The 21,476-nt window shown below is 42.1% G+C and overlaps 1 protein-coding gene across 3 annotated transcripts in view; it reads left to right on the top strand.

The window, feature by feature from the left end:
- LOC129332085 (anoctamin-7-like) overlaps positions 1–21,476 on the top strand; it is a 53,437-nt gene that overhangs the window by 21,279 nt on the left and 10,682 nt on the right. For all 3 annotated transcript variants that reach the window (XM_054982916.1, XM_054982918.1, XM_054982917.1), the window contains exons 9-17: positions 870–1,050; positions 3,448–3,538; positions 4,599–4,695; positions 9,978–10,121; positions 10,201–10,338; positions 13,045–13,143; positions 13,229–13,331; positions 19,569–19,680; positions 21,114–21,168. In XM_054982916.1, the coding sequence (XP_054838891.1) occupies positions 870–1,050; positions 3,448–3,538; positions 4,599–4,695; positions 9,978–10,121; positions 10,201–10,338; positions 13,045–13,143; positions 13,229–13,331; positions 19,569–19,680; positions 21,114–21,168 (1,020 nt within the window). The remainder of the gene's footprint in view (positions 1–869; positions 1,051–3,447; positions 3,539–4,598; positions 4,696–9,977; positions 10,122–10,200; positions 10,339–13,044; positions 13,144–13,228; positions 13,332–19,568; positions 19,681–21,113; positions 21,169–21,476) is intronic.

A 21,476-nucleotide genomic window follows, 5' to 3' on the forward strand; every position in this document is an offset into this window, starting at 1 on the left:
ATAATTTTTTTTAGTAATGAGATCATAAATATGATAATTTAAGCAAGAAAGCAGGCAATTTCTGTCAAAAGATTTAACACCCATTCTTGCCCCCTGTGAAGTAGCATTGGAAGTTTCTAGGAAGGCATAAAATTATCTCCATCCTTGTAGGTCTCTCTATTAGAGCAGGAAGCAGAGAGACGACTCTTCATTCCAATCAGTTCAATGCTTGAGCAGCTGTTTGGACAACAAGTCTCTATCTGTGCTGATAATTGATGCCAAGAACCAGTAGATGACGCTCTTTTAAATGAACTTTTGCCTTCCTGAAGTCCCTGTCTTGTGCTTTAAAATACCAGGCATATTTGGCCTGATTTCTCTGCCCTTGGAACAAGGGAAAGGTTTTCAGGGCTCATTCTGCTTTCAAAATACGGTCTTTCATTTTGGGAGCTAAACTGCAATTTGATTTCTACAAGGTAAATAACTTCATGGCACTAATTAAGAGCCCCAGTTTACAGCTGCTAAACCACATTCAATGTATGGCAGAGGTATTTCACTGGATTTATTCAAGCAGATGATTCGCTTTTTTCAGCCATCTAGGTTTCTGATACAGAAGGAGGGGAAATGATAGATTCAGAACTTTTACTGATGAGAGAAGAAACATATATAATTCAAGGATAGATAACCCTTTTTACCATTATGGAAGGAAATATTTAATTTTGTACAAAAGCATGTATGAAGAAATAATTTCCATATCTTATTATGAAATACAATTGTTGATATATGCCAATAAAGGCTAACTTGAACTAACTCTAACAGTGGAGTCATTCTTCTTAGAATTGCACTGTTAAATTTGTATTTGAGGTCAATAATATTTCATACTCTCCCCAAAGGGTCCTTTCAAGATGCCATCAGAAAAGCTACCATCAGAAAAGCTACCCTCTAATGAAATGAATCAGAGGCAGATTCTTTTCCATTATTGGGCTCAGTGGAGTAAGTGGAAGAAATACCAGCCTTTGGATCACATTCGCAGGTACTTTGGGGAGAAGATTGCACTCTACTTTGCCTGGCTTGGTGAGTACAAGGTCCTTTGCCTCCATTTGCCTGTACCTTGGTTTAGTGCTGGATAAAACTCTGTGTGAACCCAGCAGTGCTCTGCTGCTCTGACTAATGATGCTTTCCTTAACTGAAACTAGTGAGACTTGATAAATGATAGCATATTCTAGGAATAAGTGTGTAAAATGTGCATTTTGACAAATTACCTCTGCCGATAAGCAGAGAACTGGAGCATATCTATGCTCCAGACTAACAGCCATTCCCCTTTCCCAGGGAACTGTGAGGATTCTAAGTTCTTTGTGGAAATGGACTTAATAATAATAACTGTGCATATATACCACTCTTCTAGACAGATTAGTGCCCCATGCAGAGTGGTGAACAAGTTAAGTGTTATTATTATCCCCACAATACAGCTGGGGAGCTGGGGCTGAGAGGAGTGGCTTATCCATGGCCACCTACTGAGTTCATGGCAGTAGTGGGATTCAAACCAGTAAAGTACTGATTTGCAGCCAAACCATTTAACCACTGTGCTACAGCAGCTCTCTAAGAAGAAGTCTCAGTGCTTTATCTAACTGCTGTTCCTACGATTTATGGGAAATAATCCATATTCATGAAATATAAGTTTATAGGTTAATGCAAGTATGCAGAACATGGCCTTTGAGAAATGGATTTGTCAACGCCTTTTTGTCTATATGCAGGTTTAAAGGATCGTACAGGAAGGAAAGAGTTCTAGTGATTGTCTGTGGTACTCCTACATAGTATAACATTCTCTGTTCCAATTCTTATTACTTGGTTCTGTTGTACCATTCAATTATTTAGTTGTTTACCTCTGCATTAGGTCAACTTTACATGTGATAACATCACTTTTCAGGGTATGTAGGGAGTCTTCCAGGTCTGTTAATGATAGGACGTTTTGGAGGTCTTTCATTCATAGGGTTGCCATAGGTCAGAGGCGACTTGACGGCACATAACGCATGCAGGGAATATTCCAGAAGCTTAGTGCTGCTCAAAACCTCAATTTCTCTGTTGTTTGCTACTCTGTCCAACTTTTGTATAACAGAGACAGAGCAAAAATGACAGAACTAGAGCCCAACTTTTTGTTTGTTAAAAATTTGGGGTCAATTCCTGACACCTCTAGTTAAAGAATTCCATGGAGAAGGACTTCGGCCTGAAGCTTTGCGGAAACCACTTTCAGATCAGTGCTGTGCTAATCTGACCAATGCTCTTGTCTTGTTCAGTATATGTCAACTTCATGCATACACTGCTGTGCTCAGGAAGTCAGGATTCCATTTTTCAATATATTGAAGGCCACATGGCCAGGTCAGCCATGTTGCCATCTGTAATCTGGAAGATACATGTGCACTTGTGAATGAGGCCCACTTTCCAATCTGTTTCAGATTTGCTCTGGGTAAACCAAAGTGTAAGGAAGAAACATTCTTTTGGCTGCCTTTCATTCCAGTACTGAAGTTGTTGTTAGCTTAGATTTTACATACACAAAAGAGAGTATCATGGAACAAAGCTAAACAAACACAATAAGTCATGAGGTAATGAGGTGCCTGAGGTGATGAGGATGTGATACTTTGGATCCCATTAATTTGTGACTTCTCTAAGAAAGATTTCTGGAAACGAAAACAATGAACTGGATTACCCATTGTGGTCACGATTGGAATCTTGTTCTTTAAGAAGGAGTCAAGGACCAATATGGATTATTTCAAGTACAGGAGGACAGTTCACAATTTTTAAAGTATTTATGAATGAACTCTATCAGCAATGACTCTTTAAAGAGTTGAAAAAATTTGTTTCTGCAATATTTGGATTTAATAGATGGTGAAATACTGTCTATAGATGCTGGTGCAATATATTGATTGTGAATTAAATTGATTGTGCTACTTTTGAATGGTTTCAATGCACTGGCACTTTAAGGGTCTGGGATACTCCCTCTGGGTATATATGATTGAGATACTTTATTAACAAAACTATAGAGGCTTATGTAACATTCTGAGTGGGTCTGATATTGACATTACCTACGCTGTTATGTTAATGAATTGTTCTGTTAAGTCTTTGATGAGTTTTGTTAGCTATTAAAAAGCATTGTAACGGATTAAATAAACATGCCTTTAAATCTCATTGTTTTTGTATTATTAAGAACTTTATTGAGTATAATATTTTGACTTGTGATTTAGTTAGTTTTCACAGTTTATTGTGTTTGTTTGGCTTAGGTTTTACACCTGGCTTACACTTGGGCTGACACATAGGAACAGTAATCAAGGGATGGTTTATCAAAAATGATGATGTTCCTAAGCGAGTATTGAGACATGAGAAACAGAGAAATCAGAGAGAACTGGTACTGGGGAGGTGGGGAGTTAACCTGCTTTGCTTCTGTTATTTCGGTAAGCCTTTCCTCTCCTATTTTAGGTTTCTACACTGGGTGGCTCTTTCCAGCAGCGATAGTGGGTACCCTGGTCTTTGTAATTGGCATCTTTATGATGTTTGATGACATACCTGCGTAAGTGTTGACTTTTTTCATCTGGTCTTTCACACTGCTCTGTTCAGGAGAGCTGCAGGAAAGCCTTTTAGGGCTTTGTAATACTTAGCTTTCTCATGGTTATTGCAGTGCAGTGATGCTCGTAGTTATCTTGAGCTGTGTGATGCTTCAACGAGACCCAGTTTGGTGTAGTGGTTAAGAGTGCAGGACTCTAATCTGGAGAGCTGGGTTTGATTCCCCACTCCTCCACTTGAAGCCAGCTGGGTGAGCTTGGGTCAGTCACAGTTCTCTGCAGCTCTCTCAGCCCCACCCACCTCACAAGGTGATTGTTGTGGGGATAATAATAACGTACTTTGTAAACCGCTCTGAGTGGGCATTAAGTTGTCCTGAAGGGCGGTATATAAATCAAATATTATTGTTGTTGTTGTTGTTGTTAACATGTCCAATCATCCAAAATGAAATACTTGACTTAATTGAGTCATCAAATTTCTGCTGCTTGGATTCCCAAAGTGAACATTGTCATTCCTAAGATTCAGAAAGAATGTGAAGGGAGACTCTGCTACTCAGCAGGTGCCTGTTCAACTGGTTTCAAGCATTGAGTACCCAATACAGTAAAGAGTGAAGCTAGATGTAAAACTGGGAGATTTGTAAATAGATCTGCTGAGTGTAAATATGGGGAAAGGGGCATCTACTTTATCTCCCTCTTATGTTTAATGGACTTCAGTGAATCTGCATCTGTTTGCCCCATACAGGATACCCAGGCACCATAGGTACACATGTATATTTCCTCCTGTGGAGCCAGCAGCAGCAATGAGGGAGGGGAAATGATGTACGGGGAAAGGATTAAGCCTCCATAATCCAGATTTTACCCACTCCACATATAGCTGTTTATTTCTAGATTAAAATATCATGGGAGAGCTATTTATGGATCTCCCAGTATTGCATCTAGTTTGGCCAGAGAAACGAAGAAATTTCAGAAGAAAATCAAGGACTCTACAGTGTGCTATTCAAATATCAAATACAAAATATCATAATTATTTTCTTGTCCCCCCTTTTGTTTCTTTCCTTGTGTGAACTACAGAGAGGAAATCTGTAACAGTGGGGGTAAATACCAGATGTGCCCACTTTGCAAATCCTGCCCATATTGGAACATCTCCACCATTTGCCCAATGTTTAAGGTAATGCTCAGAGCTCTGATTAAAATACAATTTAAAATATGGTGAGAAATTATATCTTAAAGGTACATTAATGCTAGCTTGTACTGCCAAGATGTGCCCAGTGTGAATTGTCAGACAAAAAATATTTCCTTTTAATCACTCTGAGCAGCTTAGCTGCTCTGCTTCACAAGCTTTTTGAATGGCACCCGCCCACTACCTCAAGTAAGGGGCACATAGGGAAAGGGGGTTAGACCGATTGATGGAGTGTAGATTTGTCAATGGCTACTAGGTCACAGTGAGTAAAAGGGTAACCTCCATAGTCAGAGGCAGCAAACCTATGAATACCAGTGCTAGGAGACAACATTAGCGGGAGGCCTTTACTTCTACGCCCTGTTTGTTGGCCCTTCAGAGTAACTGGTTAGCCTCAGTGTGAAACAGGATGCTGGAGTAGATGAACCACTGGCTCTGATGCAGCAGGGCTGTTTATGTTAAGTCTCTCCAGGAGGTCCTACTGTACAGACGGTATATATGTTCCTATTTCACTTTCTAACCCCTTAACCATACACCCATTCATCATGTCCCTGTATCTTTTACACTCCTGTTGCGCTAATATTTAAACAAGAAAGTAAAAAATTCTTAAACTCAGCTACCTATGCAACATGTATGTGCAAAATAAGCAAGCACTGGAACATGTATTCATTTGAATACATAGGTTAGATCCAGATTAGTTGTACAAAGTACAATTTTTTCCCTTCCTGAAGCAGCCTGAAATGCCCTCCAAATCCTGTTCTTGGGAAGAGTTTAGATGTAGTCCTGTGTGTAGACTTTGGGTTGCATTATCCTGATGTAGAATTTGCATATCCTTGGCCCAAGTGATCCTCTCCTTCAATACTAATTTTTAAAGTGTGTATTATGTTGTAAGTGGGTATATTGTTCTAAAACCTATCCTATACGTAATCCTCGCTGTAATGATTTTAAGTAAATGTGTGTATGTGTCTTTCAATGCTTGGTGTGGTATAGATGAAGAGTGGGGGTGAAAGAGAGGGATGAGTGAGTGATATGATTAGTAGATGACTGAGAGTGTGGGCAGAATGAATGCAGTTTTAGACTGAGAGTGGAGAAAAAAGATTCAGTCAGGGCAAGAAAGGCAAGCTGTGTGCAGCCTTAGCATGTTTAAGCATTTCTGAGAAAAATATTGAGTCTGGTTTTAGCGGGCAAGCTGTATGCAGCCGGAGTATTTTTAAACAGTTCTGAGAGAAATATTGGACTTCCAGGATGGAGTAGTGAAGGCACGGCAGCTGAGTTATGAGCTCTCTGCCGTGAGCTTACTGGTTCCTTGGGACTCGAGAATTTGGGCCCCCAAGTCCCCCCCACGGAGAGGGGGGGCAGGCTGGAACAAGGTGGAGGAGCTCAAGGGGACTGGCAACCCCCGGAAAGCCCCCACACCAGTTCGAAAAGCAAGGACCATGGGAGTAGCCAACATGGCTACGAAGCTATAAAAGCCAAAAGTCCAACAAGCGAAAATGAATTGATGCAAAAACAAAGCAGATTCCTGATAAGACAAATAAAGGCAACTGGAAGATGATGCGACCCTACAAGACTTCCCATTAAGTAAGAAAATTGTTTTATGACTTTACGAGGGCTAACCAGCTTGATTGCAAGGCGGTTGCCTGGGCGAAGGCTGGGAGGAGGGAGGAAGGCACGGAAGATTGATTGCAAAGAAAACTCTCTCAGCAGCGGGCTGGAAAGCTAGAAAGCAATAAATCCTTTGAAAATATAAATAAAAGCAAAGCTTTCTACCACTTTGACAAGAGTTTGGACTTGTAAGTAACTTTGAAATGGCTTTCCTAGAAGAAGTATTTTCCAACTTGCAAAAAATTGCTAAATTGATGACTGATTTAATAACTAAAGCAGATATGATATCTGTAGTGGAAATGGATAAAAACACTATAAAAGATAATAAGGCAGAAGAAATTTCTAAAGGGGCAGACCTAGATGAAAGAAAACTGGAACGGAATGAGGAAAAGTTTAGCCTGCAAAATGGAGGAACACATCAGTACGTCTCTGCAAAAAGACAAGGCATAAGCAAGAAAGAGGAGGGGCAATGAAGCAAACCCATGAAGAAGAAACCCAGCATACAGTTTATGAATGAGGAGAAAAGAATGCAACGTATTTTAAAGAAGAAGAAGAAACAGAGACCTAACACTATTTTTACTAACCCCTTCCAGAATTGGTTAGAAGATAAGAAGAGTCGTTTTTGGGGGTGCAGATGGGAAAAAGACTTGATGTACCATTTTACAGGGAGGAAGAAGAAAAAATGAGAATGAAATCCAGATTGTGATCCAATAATTTAGGCTTAACCTTTTATATCTATCTGTCGCTCTAACCTGTTATACTGTTAAGGGATAAGAGAGAGGGGGTCTGAGGAGCTTTTTGTCTTCTCTCTCTGTTTCTTGTTTGAAAGGGAGAAAGAGGGAGAAACATAGATTATGATTTCGGCTCCCTCTCTATGCTTAATGATATGTAATACAGACTTATTGAAAGTTTAGATGTTCTGTAACATGTTAGATTTTGTATATTCATAGTTAATGGATTAGTGATAATGTGATAATTGGGTCTTTGGAATTCTTTAATCCTTCCTAGACTTTAGCTATTTTCTTTAGAATATAATGTAGTGCTTAAGCCAAATACTTACCTGTTCTTCCCAGTCTTACTATTATGAAAATTCAAATATATAAATGTAGATGGCTTGGATAAAACAGATGAAAGACCTACCCTCTCTAGAATATAAATTAGTGTTTAAGCCAAACACTTATTTGGTCTTTCCAACCTCACAATTATGAAAATTCCAATTTATAGGTGAAGATGGCTGGGTTAAAATCCTATATTCTATATCCTATATTGATATATAATAAGAATCATTTATCTTTCTGCTTATATTCTCTACTTTTCTATTTTTATCTCCTACTCCTGGAATGATTCAGAGGTTAACAATTTTGGTTAAAATGTAAGGGATTGGAAATGTGATTTATGCATAATATATTTAAAGGAAAGAATTATTAGAAATGAATTAAGAAATAGAGTAAAGTGGATAAGAAAACAGAGAATATAAATAATGATTGCAGAGATTAAAAGGGAAGCTTGAAGGTAGAAAGGGCGTTAACTGGGTATGTAATGTCTTGCTATAATTATGGATGGATAGAGATGTGTCTTGTACATGAATCTGCTATTGAAACCTTTTTGTCTTATAACCCCTTTCCCCACTATAAAATCCAATAAAAATCATTTATATATAAAAAAAAAGTTCTGAGATAAATATTTAGTCAGGACTCAGGAGAAAGCAGGCAAGCTGTGTGCAGCCTGAGCTTGTTTATGTTGTCTGAGAGAAATATAACCTGTGTGGAAGCCAGAACTGTGTGTTTGTGAAAGAACATTCAGTCAGGGAAAAGCAGGCAAACTGTGTGTGTGCCTGAGAAAAGGTCTTGCTTGTAATTGAGAGAAATTAATATCAAAAGCAGGCAAACTGTGTGTGTGAAGCCTGAGAGAAGATCTGTATGATTGTGTCTATGAAAGGAAATTTTAAGTGCCAAAGCACTCTTTGAAACCATCAAGCTTAAGAAATAACATGAAACTGATACACTTCTTATAAAAATAAAAGTTTACTGTTTTTTTTAATATCCCAGTGTATCTGTCATTTCTATATCCCATTCCTATCCTCAGGGCCACATAGTACCACGAAGGAGCCTGATGCTTGGGCATGTTACTAAAAGGAGAAATTTAAGTTATTTTGGAATTTAATTCCTGGTGGCAGCAATCTACTAAAAGGGGGCAAGAATAAAAGGCTTAAAGACCAAGAGACCCAAGAGAAAGAAAGGGGTCGTGTAACACTTGCTTTAAACATCTTCTTATACAAGTTTTACTAAGTACTACCTACAACAAGGGACTCGCCCTAAGAACCCAATGTAACACTACCAGGTGTATCCAATCTCATTTAGTAATTAAAGTGCAAGTACTCAAACATATTCCATTATACACGATAATTACACAATTCATAAATTCTTCAGTCAGTGTTAAGTAAAGTACTCAGTCCTGAATAATGTTTCCAATTATAATGTCCCGTATTTCATCAATGAAGATTGCAATAATTCCATCAATATTCAACAAAAGCAGCAAACTTCTCACAGTTTGGAGACTCTGTGGAGCAATGTCGCTCCAAATGGCTGAAAATCTCCAAGTGGTAGACCAGTGGTTGGCAACGAGCCCGCCAGCAATTAAATTTGCTCGTTTTGGTATTTCTTCATCTCGGCCAATTTTCCTGCTGCAAAAATACATTCATGAATAACATATGTTTACAAATATCATTTCATACAAACAGTTGTATTTACATTATTATTTTCATATTCACAATCATGGACTGTATGTCCTGCCCGTTATCTCCGTCAATTTCTCAATTGCTACACTTCCAGAGCATGTACCGCCCAATTAATCAATACCTAGTTATATACTACCTTATCATCACTAACATCTAAATTTAAAGTCAACTTGACAAAACCTTGGAAGAACCATCGATCAGTCTCATTCCCTCACGTAAGTCTTATAAGAATACTGCAAAGTTAATTTCATTATTAAGTCCGTTAGGAACTAGGCATTCCATTCTATAAATCCATTGTGCTTCAACACGTAATAAATTATTGTTACTGATGTTACTGTTTGGTCTTATTACTTCTAACACTGAATATTTCAATTCACGTTTATTCCTGTGGTGCCTAAGAAAATGTTCTACAAAAGGGGCTTCTAAATTCCTTGTACGGATTTTTGACAAATGCTCCTGAATCCAGGTTCAAATAGAACACGTAGTACTCCCAATATAGCATAAGGAGCAAGAGCACTGAATGATATACACCACATTCGAGGTGGAGCATGTTGAATAACCTTTTGAATATAGGGGCATAAGACTAAAGACTAAAATTATGTACTGATTATTTGTATAATATTACCACTTGGGTGTCTTCTGTAGTACAGTTTTTTAATGCATTATACAAACAACCCTGTTTATAACTCTTAACACCAAACAGTGTGTTACAACAGCAGGTCCATGCTTTTCCAGGGTTCACTGACCCTCTGATCATTTATTCACTTGATACTTTAAATCACACCACCATTTCCCACTTACAGTTGGGACAGACCCAGGTTACCAGGCATAGGCCTACTGCCATTGTGTATACTTCGGCTTACTGTCCCATTGTCCTTGCCCAAGTCTATTTTGACACACTCTTGTCTTCAACTCTTTTATGGCTTTTCAGGCAGGTCGCCTCTTTGACCACGGTGGAACCGTCTTCTTCAGTATCTTCATGTCCCTGTGGGCAGTCACGTTCCTAGAGTATTGGAAGCGAATGAATGCCACCCTGACATATCGCTGGGACTGTTCAGAGTTTGAAGATATTGAGGTACTGGCCTTTGGGAAGCATTGATGCAGCTCGAACCCCAAATTGACTGACGGTAAACTTCGGTTGGTCTTTGTTGCAGGAACGACCGCGCCCCCAGTTCACTGCCATGGCTCCCATGACAACTAAAAATCCAGTTACTGGAGAGGAAGAACCGTATTTCCCTAGGCAGAATCGTTTCAACAGAATCGTTGCAGGATCGATGGTCATCGTCATAATGGTGAGGGAGCTGCTATTTGTGGGTAGAGAAGTCAAACAGAGCTGACTCGAGAGTAAAGCATGAAACCCCTTTTGACTGCACTTATTTCTTGTCTAATCAGTCTTCATTTGGACAAGAAGTAGAACATTTATCCTTTGGGCAGACTGGGAAGTTAAAATAGCCGAGGAGCAAGCGAGGCTGAGTGGCCCCTACAGGGCAAGTGGAACTACTGGGGCTTGGCTTGCTCCTAGCTGCCAGTAGCCCTCCAGGGATAGTTCCAACACCGGGAACTTTCCCTGCAACTTAAATGGCCTGTTGCCCAGTTTACCTTTTCTAAGAACCTTGCAGCAGAGATGAGGGAAACCATTTTCTGAAAACTGCAGTAAAGTGTAATGGAGTTTAATTTAAAACGTAACAGCTGAGCTGTTCTACTTGTTTCTCTTGAATGGCTATGGTCAAAAATGGCAGTTGAGAAGGGATGGATAGAGTGCACGCAGCTGTCTTTGCCATTTCCTATGGAAAGTCATACAAGAGCACTGGGAGATATGAAGAAGACAAGATATGTTACCTGTTGCTATTTCTCCGACCCCTGACTTACTACCAGTACTGTTTGTGTTGCTTTGGTTAAAAATAGAACTTGGAAACAGATACCCAGAAAGCAAGTCATAGTTTCAGAGAAGTCATAGAAGTTATAGTCTGCTATAACTTATGCTAAGAAAGTCTGTTGATTCTCCAATTAGGTTTTCACTCCAGCTACAAACGGTAAAAGCCCCTGTCAGCAAACAGAATTGTTATAGCTAGATAGATGATTTTGTGTGGCAATGATTTCTCCTACTGCATCGAGAGACAAACCTTGGAGAGCATTTGCTGTCTTGTGTTTTTAAATTATTATGATATTTGGTGCCTAGAAAAACATTTTCTCAAACAAGATCTGATTAGCTACAAACCCATGGTGGTATTGTGTGACTGTGGCATCTTGCATTACGGCAGTGAAGGAGCTGAATTTTTTTCTGAACCCTTTCAGATCTTTGATCTAATCATAAATGCAGACAGTAGCATTTTCTTTCATACAATGATGTTGCAAATAACTCTGCAGCTGAATCTATTTCCTGATGGATTTAATGACTTCTGTATTTTGACTAGACATGTAAAATCGCTTTCCATATAGCCATGGTATTAAGCTCCTATCATGAATCAGATTGGGTGGTGTTAGGGTCAGAACACATGAGACCCTATCATGTGAAGAGCACTTGATTGGTCCCGCAATCTCTGCTGGGGAATGGTAGTCTAACCCCCCACCCCCGAGCGAAGTGAAATTTCTTGCAAAGAACAGCTGCTCAACTGAAGAGATTGTCTTTCAAGGAGATTCTCTCAAAGAGAGACTGATTCTCTTTCAAAAATCCAATCAACTGATTTTGCTTCAGCTCAGAGATGGAGGTGGGGTGGGGGGAATCTGAGCTGCGATTCCCTGCTGGGAGGGACAAATTTCTCTCTTGCTCGCAAAACACTTCTTTTTTCCCCTGTCTCTTGTTATGTCATTCCCCCACCTACCTCAAGTTCTCCTCTCAAGTTCTCAGAGGATTTTTGAAAGAGAGAAATTGTGTGCGCGCGTGTGTGTGTATGTGTGTGTGAGAAACTCCCCTGTCCCTCCCTGGCAGAGAATCACGTTGAGCGGATGGTTTCTTAAACTACAATTCCCAGGGATCATTGTAGAATCCAACGCTTGCCCATGAATATCATGTGTTTTGACCCTTGGTGTTTAGAGAACTGGTGTAGGACTAGGGAGGCTTGGGCTCACATCCCTATTCAGCCATATTGCTCATTTGGTGAGTATGAGCCAGGCATACATAAGGATAAAATGGAGAAGGGAAGAATCGTGTACATTGCCCTGAATTCATTGGAAGAAGGGAAGAAAAAAATGTGATAGGTCGCTTTATGGTGGGAACTTCTCAGTTGTGTGTGATTCCTTGATCAGTTTCTAGATTCAGGAAGAGCTCAGAAGGGCTGATTTGTGGTGTGGTAGCTGCTGCTACAGCTTAGTCACTATGACAGTGACCTAGGAAGAGCTTAGTTCAAATTTCACCTCTGCTACAAACACTTAGGACTTGGGCAAAGCTTTCTCTTTCTGTCTCTGTTTCAGTTCTCCATCAGTAGTATGGAAATAGTGTTTTCCTACTTGAGAACAAGACCGTTTCCACACACGTTGAATAATCCACTTTCAATACGCTTTAGTGCACATTTGTAACTGATTTTCCATGTGTGGAACAAAAAATCCACTTCTAAAGGATAACTAAAGTGCATTGAAAGTGCATTATTCAACGTGTGTGGAAACGGCCCAAGTACCAAATGGTACACACACAAGCATGTGCAACATTACCTAAGGGCCACCTTTAAACAAGAAAACAAAAATAGAATCTTCCAAAAGGCAATCCGGTCACTTCTGCAGTCCTGAACTCCAAAGGCTCCCTCCCCTCCTGCTCTGGGCCTCTGCACATATTTTTAGTCAAAATCACTGTTTGTTATGGAACCATTTCTGAGATCCCAGTTGCCTCTCTGGAAGCATCCTTTTCGTTAGGGGTTCTGTTGGATGTAACATCTACTTTGGCCTTTACAGGGCTATTCTAAGGATTAGTGAGGTAGTGAATGTGTAGCTCTTAGAATTTCACATGCTTTAGTGTTCAAATGGTTGGTTTTCTTGCCAATAATTCTGACCTGTCGTGCCTGCAGATTGCTGTAGTGGTGATGTTCTTGATTTCCATCATCCTTTACCGGGCTATCATTGCTGTGGTCGTGTCCAGGTCTGGAAACTTCCTCGTCGTGGCTTCAGTAAGACCTCCGTGTGGCTGTTTTCCATTCTCTTTTTCTGTCACTTGTATTTCAATGTCACAGTCTCTCCTGTTACTTTCTTCAGGCCTCTCGTATTGCCAGTATCACAGGCTCAGTGGTGAACCTAATCTTCATCCTCATTCTCTCCAGAATTTATCTTGCCCTGGCACACTTTCTTACCAAGTGGGGTAAGTGGACTGGGTTAAGCAGATGCTTTTCTCCCCCCCTGCCCCCACCACTCAAGATCAAGTTCTCAAAACCAGAATAAAATGTTCATTATCGGTTTTAAGTTTTTCGCATTCAGTGCACTTAGTATTCTGCAAACAGGTTCTAAAACAAGTAATAATGGTGTGAGGCTGAAGGTAGACATTCTAAATCTGGGGGAAGCAGTTTCCGTACACAGCTTCTTGCAAACACATTCCTAGAATACAATGAATGTTCATTCATTTCCATCTGTTTTAGGATGTATAATCAATGCCTCTGGTGAGCTGTCCACACTTTTATTGTTTATACCTCCTGCTTTGCAGGCAATAGTCTCCCAAAGCAGCTCCCATAAATAAAGAGCGACAATCCTGTGCCCTTAAGCTTACAAATTAAAAATAAAAAAGATGCTTAATGGAAGGGGAATAGGAGACAGGAAAGAGAGATTTGACAGTGTCAGGATGAAGGTATCCTGGTGGGGCCAGTCTCAGCATTACTCATCATTTCAGAATCTTCAAGCCACTTTCTCCTCTCAATGGTGCTGCTTGAATGCCTTGTCAACAAAGATCTGCAATTTCTTTTACATTGCCCCATTTACGTTGCCATAATTACAAAGATACAAATGATATTTTGCAGGTTGTTTTCCTTCCTCCATAAAGGTCCAGAAGAGCTCACTTGGATAGTAATCAGATTCAGGACTCCCTGAATAGTAGCAGGAAGAATAACCAATCTCTTACCCAAGATTGCCTGCTTGCTGTCCTATAGTTTCTTTCAAATGAGGACACACACATATTGTTTGAGAGCATGAGAGAAACTGGTGAAGGTTTTGAGGTCTGCTACGTAACTAGAAGTGATGTGCACATGATACATGCAGGGGTCATTTCATAGAAAAAGAGCTGGAGGAACTCATCAGCATAACTCATTAGCATATGCTACGCCCTTTGACAGCACCAGAAGTGTGTCATTAGCATAACTGATTTGCATATGCCACACACCCTGACATCACCTATCCTGGCTGTTTTGGACTCAATCCTGGCAATTCAGGGCCAAATTTGGGCCCAAAATGGCCAGGATTGGTCCGCTGCTGAGCAGGAGAGTGATCCAGCACCCATCAGAGGCCATATCTGGGCTGTTTTGGCCGCAATCCAGGCCGAAACTGGCCCAAAATGGCCACGAGTCAGGTGGGCGGGGCCTCCTGAAATGTGACCTCTTTGGGGAATTGCCGGAACTGCGTTCCTGTGCGTTCCCCCTTGAAATGAGCCCTGGATACAAGTATTCCTTTCTTTGGTCCAAACTAGATGTGACGGTGTCGTCATGTCCACCATGAGGATGCCGCTACCATTTCAGAAGTCATTTAAAAATGTTGCAAGGGCCCAATCCTGAAGGGAGGCCTGCAGCATGGTGTGCATGACCCCGCCCCCATGCCTTTCGAAGTGCTGAAACAGCTGCTGAGGAGCATTTCAGCACTTGTTAAGACATGGGGGTGGGGGAACCCAGTGCTTCATCCCGCACTGTAGATTTTTCACATGAGTTTAAAATGGCTGCAGCATCCTCATAGCAGCCACAAGGATGCCATCATGTCTAGTTTGTCCCTTAGTTCACTGGTGCTAGAGTGCACACATCCCCTTAAACTACTTTAAAGCCATCATCAAAAAATTGTGTAGGTGGAGCAGGAATAGCCTCAGTGCTGCAATGAGCAAAAATCCACGAAAATATCCAGCAGTTGTGTTACCACTTTTTGGCAGGTTTTCTATTTGATATGAAGTGAAAGGATCATTGAATACTCACCGTGAAGGGTCCTTCTCCTCTGAGGACAGGAGGACATCTTGAGATGGCTGAATCCCACCCTCTATTCAGGGAGGCAGGACTAATTTGGACTTCCTAACTTCCCTTCAATTGTCACTGAGTAGGTGTCACTCTTCTTCAATTTGGTGACTCCGAAAGCAGTAAAGAGCTTAGAACTATAAGTAAAAAACAATTACATGCAAGATTTTAACGAGAACATATTAATCTGGAAGAACAGGAAGTATAGTGAACAGATAATTCTGGTAATGTTGAAGTTGCCATTGACGTTGACTTCGGGAGGGGCAAGATGTCCTCTTGTCCTCAGAGGACAAGGACCCTTCATGGTGAGTATCTAATGGTCCATTCTCCCGCTAAGGCGGAGGACATCTTGAGATGGGACCTCCCATAGCAGTGTCCTATTCTTCGGATGGGTTATCACCATTTGGTCGTAAGGTGTGCGTAATACTCTTCTGCCAAATGATGCAACAGCTGACTTGTAAGTGTTCAGCTTATCATGTTTAACAAAAGTAGATACAGACCAAGTAGCTGCATTGCAAACCTCTTTGACTGTAGCGTGTCTGGCAATACTGCTCTGGTTGTGGCATGTCATGCTGAGAGAGCAGTTATCTCAGGTGGTATGTCTAGTTTTTTGAGTTTTGTGTGCTTGTATGATGATTTTAGAGTGTCTTACATCCAGAGTATATCACGTTTCTTCTTTAGAATGAGAAATATTCGTGCAATTGATAGTAAACATAATTCCTGTGATCTGTGGAAGCGAGAGATCACTTTTGGTATGATCATAGGATCCAGGGGTTTTTTTTGAGCTGGAACACCCTGCAACGGCATTCCAGCACTTCTATAAAATACTCACGTGACACGGTATTTTTAAAATGGCCTGTTTTGGCCATTTTGGGACTGTTTGGGCCCAGATTGGACCTGAAACGGCTCAAATCAGGCTTCTGCCAGGCAGGGAAGGGTTCCCCCACATGGCAGGGATCCCATTCCAGGCTGACTTGGCCTGATCTGGGCCTTTTGGGCCATTTAGGGGCTGAAACAACTAGGATCAGGCTGCTGCCAGGTGGGGGAGGTCTCCCCCACCTGGCAGCAGCCCATTCCAGGCTGTTCCGGTCCCAATCCAAGAGCCATTTTGGACCCTTTCAGGCTCATAACGGCTGGGATCAGGCCTCTGCCAAGTGGGGGAATACTTCTTTCTCCTGGCAGCAGCCCAATCCTGGCCATTTTTGGCCTCTTTTAGCTCTTTGGCCTACAAAGATGCAAGCTGCTGTTAGAGATGTTCAATGGACTCAATTCATAACACTTTGGCCCATGCCCTTTATGTCCCAGGATAGGGTTAAATGCATTTCATGCTTCCTTCAGGAGGATGGTAGAAAAGTCATAATAATCTGTTGAGCAACAGCTTAAGGAAAAATCGCACCACAGGAGTTCGGGTTCCCACATAGTCTAACAGTTTATAGCATTTTCTGTATACAGTGACTGGAATAGAGATGAAGTGCTGTTTAATCTGCAGGTCATCAACATCAATAGTGATGACCACAGGAATTTGCGAAGAGTTACAGCAGGGGTCCTGCCAGTAGCCAATTCAATTGAAGTTAAGACACCCTTTCTGAGTAGAAGGATGGTTGTGGACTATATCTAGGTCCCAATAGGGACTCAAAGTGGATACAATGTTTCATACCTTTCTATTCCAACCGCACAAAACCCCACAAGACAGGCTAGGACTAGAGAACGCAACATAGGGATCCCATTCCCCCAGTGGGGACGGGTGATTCCCTGCTTTCAACCTCCGCTTAACTAGCCGGCAGGAGAGGAAGGCACAGGAATGTGCCTCCTAGGGCAGTGCAACAATGTCACTGACATCATTGCTCCACCCTGGGAGTACTCCTGCACTTTGCTGCAGGCTGATTTAGACCCCAAATGGGCTGAATTGGTCCTGTTTGAGGCCCAATTTGGCCTGCTGTGAAGCGGGCACGCCCCCTGCGGCTGCATGGTGACATCACTGTGCAGTTGTGGGATGGGGCGCGCTGTGCGCACACAAGTAAAAAACTATGAAGGAAAGAAGAAGGTAAGAGTAGGGTTGCCAGGGACCTGGAGTCCCTTGTCGGGAGATGCCCAGGTCCCTGGACTCTCCCGGTGGGGGATTTTGAGCTGGCATTTACCCTGGCTTCTTTCTTCGCACTCGTGCACGCGCTCCCAGTTCACGTGATGACATCACTTCCATGAAAGGGGGCCCTTTCCTCACTGGCATGGCCTGCTCTCGTTTGGTGTGAAGGGGCGGCGGCGGCAGCGGCAAGAGTGGCCTGCTCTCACTGCTGCAACTGCAGCACGGGAGTGTGCCCCATGGGGAGGGGCCACCCCAGGGAGTGCACCCCCTGCCAGCTAAGTAAATGGGCATGGGGGGGGAAGGGAACCCTAGCTAAGAGCCAGGTCTCCTCCCCTCCTGCCAGGATGGTAAGGGGTACTCAACCAACAGCACCTGCCAATGAAGTATGAACAATATCACAAATACTTATGGAAACTAGATACAATGGTGTAAAAATTTTGCTATCAATTTTAAAGTGCTCAGTGCCAGGCGAGCCCCCAGCAGATTCTCCGTTCTTCCTTGATATCCACCTGATTGAAAAGAAGAGAGAAGAGCGAATCTTGTCAATTCCAGTCATACACCGACTACGAGCCCTTACGGGTTATCTCCTTTGTCCACCATAGACTGTATGTTGGAACATTTCTCCACACTTTATAAGGGAGCCTCCAGGGTTTGATGTTACAAACGAACGTAACCTTGAAGTTTCAGAAGTTTTTCCCTGTTGGATTTCCTTAAAGGGACATGGTCGACACTTACCTTTTGTACTTGTAATTTATGTATTGTAATGATTGTAAAATTTGAATTCATCTGGCACTGAGCACTTTAAAATTGATAGCAAAATTTTTACACCATTATATCTTGTTTCCATAAGTATTTGTGATATTGTTCATACTTTATCGGCAAGTGCTGTTGGTTGAGTAGCTGATGAAGTGCACCTTGCAAGACGCCTTTTGTATCATTACAGGATGGTAAGGGGACCTGGCAACCCTAACGCAACAGGCCTGAGGCCATAGGCAAGCCTCCCAGGCAACATGACAATGGAATCTGGATCTCTTAGATCCCAGCCCGATGTTCCAGCCACTACACTGAACTGGCTCTTGTTAGAAAGGATGTCATAAAAGGAATGATCCCAGGGACAGACTGAACACAGTTGCAACAAGTACTCTGTCCCAGCAGGGGCATTCGAAAAGCTGTGGAGTCTGTTTCATGTTTTATGTTGGTCCCAAGGTACTAAAATCTGTAGCAGTTGCGCTCCAGTCCAGGTTTTACTCATGTCTGCAAGAGCTGGCTAAAGGACTGCTAGGCAAGGTCTGTGCTAGTCCTTGTACTCTTCTTTTTGTTTCTGCTGAATAAACTTATCCAGTGCTAATTAACAATGAATTGAGAACCCTGGGGAGAGGCGGCCACATTCCCTGGGGGAAAAAGAGAAGTGTGGGCATATAGGGAGCCAACAGGGAGACTGACTGCATAAGTTTCACATTCCCCTTGAGAGATATCACTTTGAGCCAAGCTACAAATGACGCCTTACACAGGTTGGGCGCAAATCAGCTTCCCTCAAGTTTTGATGGGAAATGTAGGCATCCTGGTTTTACAGCTTGGCTCCCCATTACAGCTGCAAGACCAGGATGCCTACATTTCCCATCAACCTGTGTCAGGCGTCATTTGTAGCTTGGCTCTAAGTCTTTGGGCAGGAGGGGTAATAGGCTTCCTCTCTATCTGCCCTAATAGGCCAGCTAGGATTCCCTTTGTATGAAAATTGCCCCTTCTATAACTTCTATCTGGGGGGAAGGGCTGAAAGAAGAACCTGACGGTGACCTGTCTCTTCCCTCAATACACTGACAACAAATTGGGCAAACTCTTCTCATAATTAAGTAGACCTGGGGACAGCATCACAGTGCCTGACCCAGTTGCATTACTCACGAGTAAACCATGAGCATCTGCGCTGGACCCTGGGACTGTTGCTATTGTTGGTTTGGCTGGCTCTCATTGGGTCCTTTGCCCATTGATTGGCTTTTTGGATGTGGGAAACCACTCTGCAGCCACCTCCCTGTCTGTTGGCAAGCCAGCTTTGGCAAGGCCAAAAATGGCTGCTGTACAAAAATGTCATCTTCCTCTGCCCCTGAAGTCTAGCCATGTTCTTCTTCAAGAAACAGAGGACAATCCAGAGGAAGCCTTGTTATCCTCCATTGCTCTGTGCTGGGAGATTTGAATCATGAAAGGTTATATCCTGAAAATCTTGTTGGTCTTAAAGGTGCTACTGGACTAGAATCACGCTCTTCTACTGCAGGGCAACATGGCTACCCAATCTGAATGCACATCTTTATGTTTCCTTCTACAGAAATGCATCGCACCCAGACCATGTATGAAGATGCTTTTACGTTTAAGGTGTTTGTCTTTGAGTTTGTCAATTTCTACTCTTCTCCCATCTACATTGCATTCTTCAAGGGCAGGTAAGTTTGGGAGGCACCTCAAAGGGGAGGCAGGTTTTCTCTGTGGTACAACCACATCTGAAGTGTTTTCAGTTAACACTTGGCCCTGTAAGTCCCAATAATATGATATCCCATCCGTGTGTAACAATTGCCACTGCCACACAGCTGAACAGGAAGAAGAGCACCCCCGCCCCTTCAGCAGCAGCATTAGCTGAGCCATGGTATAGCCACACCCACCTTAAAGCACTATTATGATCCTGTGAGGTAATTGGCCTGCAGTGGCAACAGAAGGGTGTCTTTAGGTATAGCATGATTCAAACAGTTACTAAGCCCTCGTGCAAGGGTGGTTTCTATGTTTAGTGGTGTCTGTGCAAGTGTGGATAGCCCCCCACTCCCTTCCACCCATTGCATTCACTGGAAGTTGAGGGTTTTGGTAGCTTGTTTCACAACAGATTTTGTCAAACTGAGCAGCTGCTCCACCTTCAATTAGTTGATATTGGATAGGGAAATGTGGAATACTGTTGCCATCTGCTGTCCAGAAACAGTGTGAATTCTGGGTAGAACAAGCCAGCCAGGGAGACATCGATTCAGTGGCTGTGTATGCTAAATGCTTAGTGATACTGGACAACACAAAGCCCTGGATCTTAGTGATTGCAGGGTGCTGGTGGTCAGCTGTTTGGCATAGCTGGTGGGGTTCTGTCTCCAACCAAAATTGTTCCCAGGCACAGTTCAAAGTCCTGGTTCTTTATCTTTTGTGTTATACATATTTTAAGCTGCTGAATGTGTTTGTGCTGCTTTTGTGGCCCTGACTCATCTGAATACTGATAATTTTTATGCTGCTGTTTTTGTTGTTATATTACTTTGTTTTTATTTTACTAAAAATTTTAAATGAATAAGTACTGAGTGCCGTACTGAGGCCTAACTAAGCATTACCGAGCTGTGCATATGATAAAATCCTGAAAGTGCTGGGGGAGGGGCAAGAAAAAGCTGCTTTAGGAGAGGGGTGATTTGAAGAAGGTAAGCCCTGGGGAAGGGAGGCTACAACTTTTCCCTGACTGCTGCTGCTTTGCTCCAAATTGAGTCTCTGCCGCCTCCCCCATAGGGTTTCAAGTATGTGTTTCCACGTGTAAACAAATGTTTTGGAACTCCGTGAGGATATGGCATATGATTTTTAAAAATCATAGTGTCCCCAGAATAGAAAACTAGATCCTTATCTCATTACCAAGGCAAAAAGTATAAAATATCATTGCTGTTATAAAATATGATTGCATTACACAGAAATTGCAGTAGTTGAATTGATTCTTTCCTAAGGAGAGGGCATTATAGTAAATGACATTTTCATCTTCATCATCGTTTTCCTGCCATGTCTCTCTATGAATGGGTAAGGGTGTATAAGCCAATCGTGAAGAAAGCCAGAGGCCTGACTGGCTTGTCTTTTTCTCCTTCACCTCCAGGTTTGTAGGCTATCCAGGACACTACAAAAAATTGCTTGGCATCCGCAATGAGGATGTAAGTATCTCACAAGAGACAAAGACGTGATGTGGGTACCAAACCCTTTGTTAAGAAAACTGTGTTTAGCTAATAAGCCATTCCAAAGACAGGTGAAAAGGGAAGCTGTGTTAGCCTGGTGGGAGCAGATATCCCGCCAATATCTCTTCTAGTTGTTCCATGTTCCTAGCCGGATTCTACCGTAACTGGCTCAGTGTTTTCCTGTGATGGAAATCTTCTGAGATCACTCTAAATGTTCCTTCCTTCATGAGTTGCCCACAGAGCCAACCCAGGCTTGTGCAGATGCATAGCAGCTTTGGAGAATGGCT

This window comes from Eublepharis macularius, chromosome 6 (assembly GCF_028583425.1).
Source record: "Eublepharis macularius isolate TG4126 chromosome 6, MPM_Emac_v1.0, whole genome shotgun sequence".
NCBI lineage: Eukaryota > Metazoa > Chordata > Lepidosauria > Squamata > Eublepharidae > Eublepharis > Eublepharis macularius.